General features: G+C 40.9%; 1 protein-coding gene across 2 annotated transcripts in view; it reads right to left on the minus strand.

Moving 5' to 3' along the window:
- The window catches only part of SPPL2A (signal peptide peptidase like 2A), a 71,512-nt gene that overhangs the window by 36,770 nt on the left and 22,621 nt on the right, over positions 1 to 12,121 (minus strand). For both annotated transcript variants that reach the window (XM_062205909.1, XM_062205910.1), the window contains exons 5-9: positions 10,852 to 10,985; positions 6,884 to 7,035; positions 2,329 to 2,425; positions 1,613 to 1,714; positions 1,114 to 1,195 (exon numbers count right to left, since the gene is read on the minus strand). In XM_062205909.1, coding sequence (XP_062061893.1) covers positions 1,114 to 1,195; positions 1,613 to 1,714; positions 2,329 to 2,425; positions 6,884 to 7,035; positions 10,852 to 10,985 — 567 coding nt within the window. The remainder of the gene's footprint in view (positions 1 to 1,113; positions 1,196 to 1,612; positions 1,715 to 2,328; positions 2,426 to 6,883; positions 7,036 to 10,851; positions 10,986 to 12,121) is intronic.

The raw sequence follows: 12,121 nt of genomic DNA on the forward strand, positions 1-12,121 counted from the left end.
GCCGGCGCCATGGCTCAACAGGCTAATCCTCCGCCTTGCGGCGCCGGCACACCGGGTTCTAGTCCCGGTCGGGGCACCGATCCTGTCCCGGTTGCCCCTCTTCCAGGCCAGCTCTCTGCTGTGGCCAGGGAGTGCAGTGGAGGATGGCCCAAGTGTTTGGGCTCTGCACCCCATGGGAGACCAGGATAAGCACCTGGCTCCTGCCATCGGAACAGCGCGGTGCGCCGGCCGCAGCGCGCTACCGCGGCGGCCATTAGAGGGTGAACCAACGGCAAAGGAAGACCTTTCTCTCTGTCTCTCTCTCTCTCTCACTGTCCACTCTGCCTGTCAAAAAAAAAATAAAAATAAAAAAATAAAATAAAATTGGTGCATTTTGGGGCCAGTGTTGTGGCACAGCGGGTAAAACTGATGCCTACAATGCCAGTGCATCTCCTATGGGAGCTGGTTTGAGTCCTGGCTGACCTACTTCCGATATAGCACCCTGCTAAAGGCTTGGAAAGCAGCAGATGGCCCAAGCGCTTGGAGCCCTGCCATAAATGTGGGAGACCTGGATGAAGCTCCTGGCTCCTGGCTTTGGCCTGGCCCAGCCCTGGCTGTTGTAGCTACTTGGAGAGTGAACCAGCAAATGGAAGCTCTCTCTCTCTCTCTGACTTTTAAATCAATCAATCTAAAAAAAAAAAAAATCCATTTTATTGCATGTAAATTACACCTTAACAAAGTTATTTTAAAAAGAAAAAATTGGGGTCAGTGCTGTGGTGTAGTGGGTAAAACCACTGCCTGCAGTGCCAGGATCCCATATGGGCACCGGTTTGAGTCCTGGCTGCTCCACTTCTGATCCAACTCTCTGCTATGGCTTGAGATGGCAGTGGAGGATGGCCCAAGTCCTTGGGCCCTTCCACCCATGTGGGAGACCCAAAAGAACCTCCAGGCTCCTGGCTTCGCATCGGCACAGCTCTAGCCGCTGCAGCCATTTGGGGAGTGAACCAGCAGAAGGAAGACCTCTCTCTCTCTTTCTGCCTCTGCCTCTCTGTAACTCTACCTTTCAAATAAATATACAATTCTTTAAAAAAAAAAAAGAAAAATTATTTTAGTCAGCAAAGTAGTATACTTTACCTTAAAGTTGGGTAACTTCAGCGTTTTAATTAAATTCAGACAGAAAGCAATCCCTAAGATATCTTGCAAAATCCAAGCCCACCTAAAATCAAAAGATATAACTTTAGTTTATCGAGTTATTTTTAGATGACATTTTTCAAAAGAAATAGGTCGAATTGCCTAGGTTTGAGTCCTGGCTCTGCTCCTGGGTTCCTATTAATGTGCACCGTGGGAGGCAGTAGATCATGGCTTCCACCCATGTGAAAGCTTGAATTGAGTTCCCAGTTCCTGGCTTTAACCTAGACAAGCACAGGCTGTATGGACATTTGGGGAGTGAACCAGAGAATGGGAGATATCTCTGTCTTTCAAATTAAAAAAAAAAAATACAAAAACAAAAAAAGCAGCTTATTTCAAGAATAAAAGCAAAATTAAAAAATCTACAATAATTGTAATAAGTATCAGGGCGCTATCTAAGATAATTTACCCTTAATGCAAAATGAAATACAATCAGGAATCATACCTATCTTCATTTCGAAACACAGCCCAAACCACAACTACTGCTACGCACAGTGCAGAAAGGAAAATAAGTCTCACTTCAGTGCTTTTGCCACGACAGACAATCCTAAAAAACAGATTGAAATAGTTTTATTTATGCTGTAGATGAAACACAATGTTTACTTGATATAAGAAGGGCAAACATAAAGCACAGACACAAGCAGTGACTGAAATTTCAATTTAAAAAGCTTGATTTTTAAGTAAAACAAATGAGACAACATGTTTATCAGACTGTGAAAACTTTCCTCAATGATGGAAATGTTCTGCATTTGTGCTGTCTCACATGGTGGCCACTAACCACATGTGCTTTATGAGACCAGAGATGTGCAATTTTAGTTTTACTTTATTAACTTTAATTAATTTAAATAGCCATAGAGTCAACATACATTAGACCACACAGGTTTAAAATAACACTCCTAGGCTAGGTATTTAGCCTAGTGGTTAAGATGCTCACATCTCACAGGAGAGACCTGGATTGTGTTTCAGCTCCTGGCTTCAGCTCCACCTAGCCCTAGCAGTTGCAGGCATTTGGGGACTGAATTGGCAGATGGACATATTCTCTCTCTCTCTCTGCCTCACAAAATTTTTTTTTACAAAGTTAACATACCACTCACACTTTCCCTTGTATTATTTTAAATTACAAGTATCAATATTAAAGGATTCCCCAAAAGAGATACATACCTGCACTGTCCATATGGGATCTTACGAATTAGTGCAGCAAGACAGTTGTACAGACTCATTGCTGATGCTATGCAGAAAATTGCTATCATAACATAAACTAGAAAAAAAGAGACATTGAGTTATATGAGAACAGAAAGAAATTCATAAAGATTTTTAGCTTTTTACTGGGTCATGATGCTTGTAATGACTATTTGTTTTCTGAATTAGACATTTGTGAATATTTAATTTAAATGTAAGGTACAGAGGAATTAATAAACCATTAAGAAACACTTCTAAAAAATGCAACTTAAGGGATGTTAACCATAGATTCCTATGGGGAATTTATCTGTAATAACTTGAAGTATCAAAAAAGGTTGCATCCATGTAAACAATCTTGTTTATTATGATAAGATACCAAGATAATTGAAAATGTTAGATTTTTTTTTTCTTTTCTTTTTTTTTTTTTTGAAAGTTAGAGTTAGACAGTGAGAGAGAGACAGAGAGAAAGGTCTTCCTTTTCCGTTGGTTCACTCCACAATTGGTTCACTCCACAAATGGCCACTACGGCCGGCGCGCTGTGTCAATCCTAAGCCAGGAGCCAGGTGCTTCCTCCTTCTTCCTGGTCTCCCATGCGGGAGCAGGGCCCAAGGACCTGGGCCATCCTCCACTGTACTCCCGGGCCACAGCAGAGAGCTGGACTGGAAGAGGAGCAACAGGGACAGAATCCGGCACCCCAACCAGGACTAGAACCCGGTGTGCTGGCGCCACAGGCGGAGGATTAGCCAAGTGAGCCACAGTGCCGGCAGATGTTTTTCTATAAGATCCATATTTACTTGAGATTTAAAATGAAAAAACATTTGACCTTTCTGTTGTGGAGGAGGAGGAAGAGAAGGATCACTGTATTTTAACTAAAAAGATTCCTTCCTGGAACTTCCTCAAAAATCTCACAATGGAAAGACAAATTCTACTTGAATTTTTCAAATTCCACTTAATTTCAAAAAACCACCGTTCTCTCCTTTAGGTATGAAAGGAAGCAAGTTAGATACAGTAAATCAGTGATAGCCACTTTCTGAATAATAATCTTGGACAAATTACTTTTTCAGCCCCTCAGTCCTCATGTCTAAAATGTTAGAAAGATTACCAAAAATGATTTTGGTAAATTTAATAGCACTTATCTCAGGCTTGTCATGAGGACTGGATAAGTTTTTACAAGTGTATGTCAAATGCTTATTAAGAACAGTGTCTGGAACATAATAAGCTTTCTATGTGTTATTTTTATTATCTGTTATAAATGGTAAAGTGAGCAGCAAGTTAGTAAGTCAAAGACTGCCAAAATGATTTTGGTAAGTTAGCTACTAACTTGCACAACCTCAATTTTTAAAACACTACTGGAAATCAGGTTGCTTAAGGCCCGAATAGAATTTTAGGTGTCTTATTCAATGTCATACTATACCTAAGAGAATGATTAGGCATGAGAAGGAATTTGGTTAATAAGGGGCTGGCACTGTTGTGCAGCAGGCAAAGCCGCCACCTGCAGTGCTGCCATCCCATATGGGTTACAGTCTGAGTCCTGGCTGCTCCACTTCCGATTCAGCTCTCTGTTATGGCCTGGGAAAGCAGTAGCGGAGGTCCTTTGGTCCCTGCATTCGCATGAGAGACCTAGAAAAAGCTCCTAGATTCAGATTGGTGCAGCTCCAGCCGTTGTGGCCATCTGGGGAATGAATCAGCAGATGGAAGACCTCTCTCTCTCTGCCTCTGCCTCTCTGCAACTTTGCCTTTCAAATAAATAAATAATTATTTTTTAAAAATTGTATTTATAAACAGGGCCAACTTTTTATTTATTTTTTAAAATATTTTTTGAAAGTTTATTTATTTGAAAGGCAGACTTACGGAGAGGGAGATAGGGAGAGACTGATTTTCCATCTGCTGGTTCATTCCCCCAAATGGCCACTATAGCCAGGTCTGGACCAGGCGAAGCCAGGAACCAGGAGCTTCATCCAGGTCTCCCATGTGGGTACAGGGGTTCAAGTACTTGAACCACTTCTGCTGCTTTCCAAGGCACATTAGCAAGGAGCTGGATTGGAGGTGGAGCAGCTGGGATTCAAATCAGCAGCAAATGAGATGGTGGCATCGCAGGAGGCAGTTTAACACACACACCAGGCCATCTTTAATATCAATGTTTAAGATACTTTTTTTTTTTTTTGACAGGCAGAGTGGACAGTGAGAGAGAGAGACAGAGAGAAAGGTCTTCCTTTTTGCCGTTGGTTCACCCTCCAATGGCCGCCGCGGCCGGCTCATTGCGCTGATCCGAAGCCAGGAGCCAGGTGCTTCTCCTGGTCTCCCATGCGGGTGCAGGGCCCAAGGACTTAGGCCATCCTCTATTGCCTTCCCGGGCCATAGTAGAGAGCTGGCCTGGAAGAGGGGCAACCGGGATAGAATCCGGTGCCCCAACCGGGACTAGAACCTGGTGTGCTGGCGCCGCAAGGCGGAGGATTAGCCTGTTAAGCCACGGCGCCAGCCAAAGTTTAAGATACTTTTTATCCCCTGCACCCCATGGGAGACCAGGATAAGCACCTGGCTCCTGCCTTCAGATCAGCACGCTGCGCCAGCCGCAGTGTGCTGGCCGCAGCGGCCATTGGAGGGTGAACCAACGGCAAAGGAAGACCTTTCTCTCTGTCTCTCTCTCTCACACTATCCACTCTGCCTGTCAAAAATAATAAATAAATAAATAAATAAAAAATAAAGATAATTTTAATCAAAAATTAAAATACACTTTAAGGTAGAGGACTCGTCTATCAAAAATCACTAATATGTAAACTAAGAGTCAGATACAAATTAAACAAGTGAAGGCTGAGTATTAAATCAATACAATTAGCTACTCAACGCTGCATATCAACAGCACGATAATCTGCAACAGACTAAAATGAGTGATATTCATAAAGTGATTTTTAAAATTGGAAATACATGTCCTAAGTCTAGTTTTTAAATTGCTGCCATGAGACAGGGGAAATTGAACAGGAAGCTCAAACTAATCCTACAGCCTCAGTTACTAGTCCAGAAATTTACATTAATGTTCTCCAAAACATTATGTTCTAACTGTTCTCCTAAAAACATGTAGTCTTTAGGCATTTTTACAAAAACAAGGGTTTTTGCTAGTTCCTTTCAAACACACTTTCCCTTTCCCTGGTCTCTCCCCTTTTCATGCTATATACTAGCCAGGGATGGCAAACTTCCATTATGTCAGAACATTAATAAGTTTCTCCAGGGAATGTGCAAGCCATTACATGTCTCAGCTATTCTATAGACCTCAGGCAAGGATGTATGTGTCTTCAGACATACGAGGATCACTGCTTGTACAAGTAAAACAAAACTCAAGCAATGTGACTTCTTGATTTGAAAATTAATAAAAGGGGGGCCGGCACTGTGGTGCACTGGGTTAACACGCTGATCTAAAGCACCAGCATCCCATATGGGCTCTGGTTCAAGACCCAGCTGCTCCACTTCAAGTCCAGCTCTCTTCTATGGCCTGGGAAAGCAGTGAAAAATGGCCCAAGTCCTTGGGACCCTGCACCTGCATGGGAGACCTGGAAGAAGCTTCTGGCTCCTGGCTTCAGATTGGCGCAGTTCTGGCTATTGCGGCCATCTGGGGAGTGAACCATCAGATGGAAGATCTCTCTCTCTCTCTCTCTCTGTGCCTCTCCTTCTCTCTTTGTGTAACTCTGCCTTTCAAATAAATAAATAAATCTTTAAAAAAAAAAAAAGAAAATTAACAAAAGGACGGGGCTAGTATTGTGGCATAGCAGAGAAAGCTGTCATCTGTGACACTGGCATCTCATATGGGCACCCATTCAGGTCCTGGAGTCCTGGCTGCTCCACTTCCCAGCCAGCTCTCTGCTGATGTGCCTGGGAAGGCAATGGAGGATAGCCCAAGTGTTTGGGCCCCTGAACCCACATGGGAGATCCGGAAGAAGCTCCTGGCTTTGGACTGGCCCAGCCCTGGCCGTTGTGACCATTTGGAGAGTGAACTAGAGGGTGGAAGTATGCATGTGCGCATGCGCTCTCGCTCGCTCGCGCGCTCTCTCTCTCTCTCTCTCTCTCTATATATATATATATACATATAAAACTCTGCCTTTCAAATAACTAATACAAAGAAATCTTTTTTAATTAACAAAAGGGTAAACTATAATTTGAAGGTAAGCAGGACAGTATATCAGTAATTTGAATAATCTTCTATTTCACGTAACTAAACACAGCCACCAACAAATCCTCAGCCCACTGCTTACATATGTGGCCGTCATTCTTCATCTGTACAGGGAAACCTAGAGACCACAGCAATTCTTTCACATCATCCATGAAGTGTTCTTATCTCAAGATACAATAATCTGAGTATTTTTTATTTCAGAGTAATAGAGACCTATTGCTTTTTCCAAAATTAAAAAAGTTACTACTAGTCAAGGTATTCAGGTTGTTTTCCAGGTAGAATACTTTAAAGGAAAAGACAAATCTGACAGGGTAAGTGGAAAGAATGTAAAAAAAAGTTTGCTAAAAGTGGCAAACATAAAATACAACTTCTTACCCAACCATTTGTAGAAGAAATAAAGTAAGACCATCATAATACAGCAGACAACCACAAATATTACAACTGTAAGAGGAGTAAAAGTTAAATACTCTTCCTTCTTTTTCTTCATTTCTCTATCTTCAATGTTTGTCAATGCCTTCAAGTTTTCCCTGCAGAGGAAAACATACATAGGAATTTCAGCAAATCTTGTCCAAGTAGTTATTTTTAAAAGTGCATCTCTAACACCAATTTATATTTCTTTCTAATTACACAAGTAACACATTTTTTAAAAACTGCACACCAAAAGAAATAATCTAGAATATAAAAGCTCCCCATAATTCTACTCTCGAGAGACAATCTGTTCTAATTGGTTTTGAAAATAGCACTTTTTGTCTGGAGGAAAAACTGTGGAAGTAGATGACATTAATTAAATAAGCAAATTAACATTTGCAGATATTTATATTACCCACTTTAGAAACTTTTATATTGATGTAGTAAGTTGCAATTGATAAGCAATGCTTCTTATACACTTACAGCTATCAACTTGGAGAAAGTAAAGTATTTCTAAAATCAGTTTCTCCTAAATGTGAACACTAAATTCTCCTATCAGCCAACTCTGGATTTACTATATGCCTAATATATGCTCATCAATGTATTATGAAGGATTCAAAAGTCCAAAATATGCTTATCTTTCTTTAAGATAGCAAAATATTGACCCAAATTCTCCCAGCAATGCTTACTGAGTCACAAAACTAGTAAGTCAAAGAGAAAAAGAACTGCAAGTGTTGTCTGTTCTGTCAATCTTATTGTCTCCTCCCAGTTATAAAGAATCTACTACAGACTTCACCCCTCTGGTTCCTTTAACTCTGTTCTGTTGAACTCTGCTCCCTCCTGAGTGTATCCTGACCCTGATTATCAGCTCAAGACAAACTGAAGGCTGAAAAAAGTTTATTTATTTATTTATTTTTGACAAGCAGAGTTAGACAGTGAGAGAGAGAGAGACAGAGAGAAAGGTCTTTCTTTTCTGTTGGTTCACCTCCAAAAATGGCTTTCACGGCCAGTGCGCTGTGGCCAGCGCACTGTGCCGATCCGAAGCCAGGAGCTTCTCCTGGTCTCCCATGGGGTGCAGGGCCCAAGCACTTGGGCCATCCTCCACTGCACTCTCGGGCCACAGCAGAGAGCTGGACTGGAAGAGGGACAACCGGGATAGAATCCGGCACCCCAACCAGGACTAGAACCCGGTGTGCCGGCACCGCTAGGCGGAGGATTAGCCTGTTGAGTCACAGCGCCGGCTAGAAGTTTTAATAAATGTGGTACCTGTGTAGGAAAAGGTCATTGCCAACATACACATCTAAAGATATTTTTATTATAGTACATATACAAGTCATATTATTTAAGATTTACATACTTATATTCAATGTACTAAAAAGTTCAAGGCAATTTCTTGAAGGAAAAGCATGTACTAGATTTTTGTCACACTAAAACATTACAATTCACCTCTTTTTAAAAAGTTACGTTTTTTCTTGTTGACATATTCTCTTTCTCCACGTGGCCACCACAATCTCCTCCTCACATGTACTTACTTCACTGTATTTTTATTTTGCTCCTAGAATCAGCCCCCTCAATTTAAAATTCCATAATCCTGCAGGTATGGGACATTCCCTCACCTAATCTGGCTAGCTTTTTTTTTTATATTAATATTTACTAATTTATTTGAAAGTCAGCATTAGAGAAAGAGGTCTTCCATTGAATGGTTTATTTCCCAAATGGCTGCAACAGCCAGGGCAGAGCCAGGCAAAGGCCAGGAGCCAGGCAAAGGCCAGAAGCCAGGAGCTACTTTCAGGTCTCCCATGTGGGTAGCGGAGAGGTTCAAACTTTTGGGCCATATTCCACTGCTTTTCCCAGGCCATTAGCAGGGAGCTGGATCAGAAGTATAGTAGCCAGGACATGGGTGTTGCAGGTGGTGCTGTACCCACTACACCACAACACTGGTCCCTGTATTACTCTTTACTCTCCACTTTTCTTGAGAAGGAGCTTGTCCAGACAGCAGCTTGCCTTGCTAAAACAAAGTGTGGCCCATGTGGCTAATACAAAGAGGGCCAGCAGAATCACTGGGAAGCTTATTAAAAATGCAGTTTTGGCTCCCATCTCAAACTTACTCAATCTGATTTTGTATTTTAACACGATCTCCAGACAGTTTGAGAAGCACTACTTTAAAAAAACAAAACAAAAATTACACAGTAATGGAAGTATGGTGAGACTTTCTATCAAAGCATTTTCAATAAACCAGTGGCTTTTAGGAAATAATTTTCCAAAGTTTCACCGAGTAATACAGAAAATTATACTAGACATTGTAAAGATCTTACATACTATGTTTTATAAATATTAATTAGAAGGGGCAAAACACACTTATCAAAAAAAATGTGACTGATATATGTTGAAACCTGATTTCCAATTATGTAAAATATTTAAACGCTCAACTCAAAACTCTAGGAACATAGACTTGTTAAACAGTTTAACAAGTCTCTCTTGATGTAAGTCAATCAAAATTCAACATTTAAGAAATTACACAGGGCTAGCACTGTGGCAAAGTAGGTTAATCCTCCGCCTGTGGCACCGGCATCCCATATGGGTGCTGGTTCTAGTCCTTGCTGCTCCATTTCCAATCTAGCTGTCTGCTATGGCTTGGGAAAGCAATAGAAGATGGCCTAAGTGCTTGGGCCCCTACACCTACATGTGAGACCCAGAAGAAGTTCTTGGCTCCCAGCTTCGGATTGGCACAGCTCTGGCCATTGCAGGCATTTGGGGAGTAAACCAGTGGATGGAAGACCTTTCTCTGTCTCTCCCTCTCACTATCTGTAACTCTACCTCTCAAATAAATCAAATAAATAAATAAAATCTTTTTTAAAAAAAGAAATTACAAATAATCTTAGTTTGAAGTAGTTACAAACAAGCACTTTTGAATGGGACCTATACAGATCAATTCACAGCATAAATACTGTCATTTATAAATGAAATAATATGCTCAGAGCACAGCTCTGTATTCAGTTATAAAAATAACAAGCCTTCTATACTTTATTGTCTGTTTTAATCTACAGTGAGTGGGTGGAAGGGAGAGAGTGTTTAGGGTTTACATCGCTATTAAATAAGAAAATCCAAATCTTATGTACATTTGGAATTTCTACGTTTAAAATAAAATATGGACATACTTAATATCCTTAGAATTCCTAAAGCATTAAACATAATGATTGAGGCCACGTTGCAATGACCTAAACCAGGAGTAGCTGAAAATTCCCTACCTTCTTGCTTATTTTCTTCCAATCTAAATAAACAGGCATGGCAAAATATTATTTTCACCCTTCCTGGGAAAGATAATTAAACATTTCAATATAAAAGAGTCTGTGATGCAGCTTCAGTTTCCAGCAGTGGAAGAGTTACGGGAACCTACAACTCTACTCTCTATGGTGAAAAGTTAAATGACAGGGACCAGTGCTGTGGCACAGCAGGTAAAGCCGCTGCGCAGTGGGTAAAGCCACCACCTGCAGTGCCGGCATCCCATATAGGCACTGGTTCAAGTTCCGATCCAGCTCTCTGCTATGGCCTGGGAAAGCCGTAGAAGATGGACCAAGTCCCTGGACCCCTGGACCCATGTGGGAGACTCGGAAGAAGCTCCTGGCTTCTGGGTTTGGATCGGCAAAGCTCCAGCTGTTGCGGCCATTTGGGGAGTGAACCAGGGGATGGAAGACCTCTCTCTCTCTCTGCCTCTCCTTCTCTCTCTGTGTAACTCTGACTTTCAAATAAATAAATAAATCTTAAAAAAAAAAAGAAAGTTAAATGACACACACATGAAGATAAACCTACCCTCTAGTCTTCCTAGAACTTTATTCTGCAGTCAGATAAAAATGTTATATGTCATTATATGATTAAAATAATTATCAAACAATGGTTGTAAGCATTTATCACAAAACACTAAAGTTTAAACTTACAATTCAATTAGTCCACTCCAGTACCCTCCTAATGCCACAGTGAACACAGCAATTACAAAAATCACCACCATAGTATAGTCAAAGTTAGGCCAGGCAGGAGAATACATTTTTATAGTAATGTTACTTCCAAGGGTCTGAAAGGCAAAGTAACAGTTGATCAGAGGAATGAGTTTTCCCTTTACTAAAGAGTATGGCAACGATATTCCACATTTCATTTTGAAATGGACACTAGATGTCAGAGTCAGAAAGACTAGAAAACATGATACATCCTTTTGTCAAAAATAAGGATACACTTTGTTTATAAAATTGTGTTCCACACAATCACACTCTGTTCAGGGATTTAAAATTAAGATACATGACATGACACAGGATATTTTACAAGAATTCAAAACATTGTTGGCGCCGTGGCTCACTTGGCTAATCCTCCGCCTGCAGCGCCGGCACCCCAGGTTCTAGTCCCAGTTGGGGCACCGGATTCTGTCCCGGTTGCTCCTCTTCCAGTCCAGCTCTCTGCTGTGGCCCGGGAAGGCAGTGGAGGATGGCCCAGGTGCCTGGGCCCTGCACCTGCATGGGAGACCAGGGGGAGGCACCTGGCTCCTGAATTTGGATCGGCGCAGTGCGCTGGCTGTAGTGGCCATTTGGGGGGTGAACCAACGGAAAAGGAAGACCTTTCTCTCTTTCTCTCTCTCTCATTGTCTAACTCTGCCTGTCCAAAAAAAAAAGAGAGAGAGAGAGAGAATTCAAAACAAACACCCTTTCTAAGTCTGGGTTTTGACTTGTTTTGTACCAAATCAAATAAGCATTTTTCAAATAAAAACTTGATAGGCCTTTTCACTTCTTGTTAACAAATGGAGCATATATAACAATCAAAACTAAGTATCAATAATCAAAAGTTAGAGGTTTACAATGAAAATCATGTCAAATGTAATTAAAGCACAAATGCCTTACGTGTGTTTCATAAGCTCGTCAGCCTAAGGGAGTTAATATAGGGAAAGAAAAATCAAAATTATCCTGAATAAAATAAATGTTTTAAGATCTTTAGCTACACTCCTTTGTTACTTTCAAAAAATTCTTACTCATGAATGTTAAAAATTTAAACAACACACTTAATGTATTTTTTCTTTATTTTAAACATTGAAAGATTAATTTCGTGTTAGCCCTGCTACTTTAAATTTTTAAATATTTATGTATTATTGAAAATTACTGATCCATCTCAAAATGACTTTATTTATTGAAAGTCTAAGTTTATCATTTCCCTCCCCCAGACCTT

The sequence above is a fragment of the Lepus europaeus genome, chromosome 11 (genome assembly GCF_033115175.1).
Source record: "Lepus europaeus isolate LE1 chromosome 11, mLepTim1.pri, whole genome shotgun sequence".
NCBI lineage: Eukaryota > Metazoa > Chordata > Mammalia > Lagomorpha > Leporidae > Lepus > Lepus europaeus.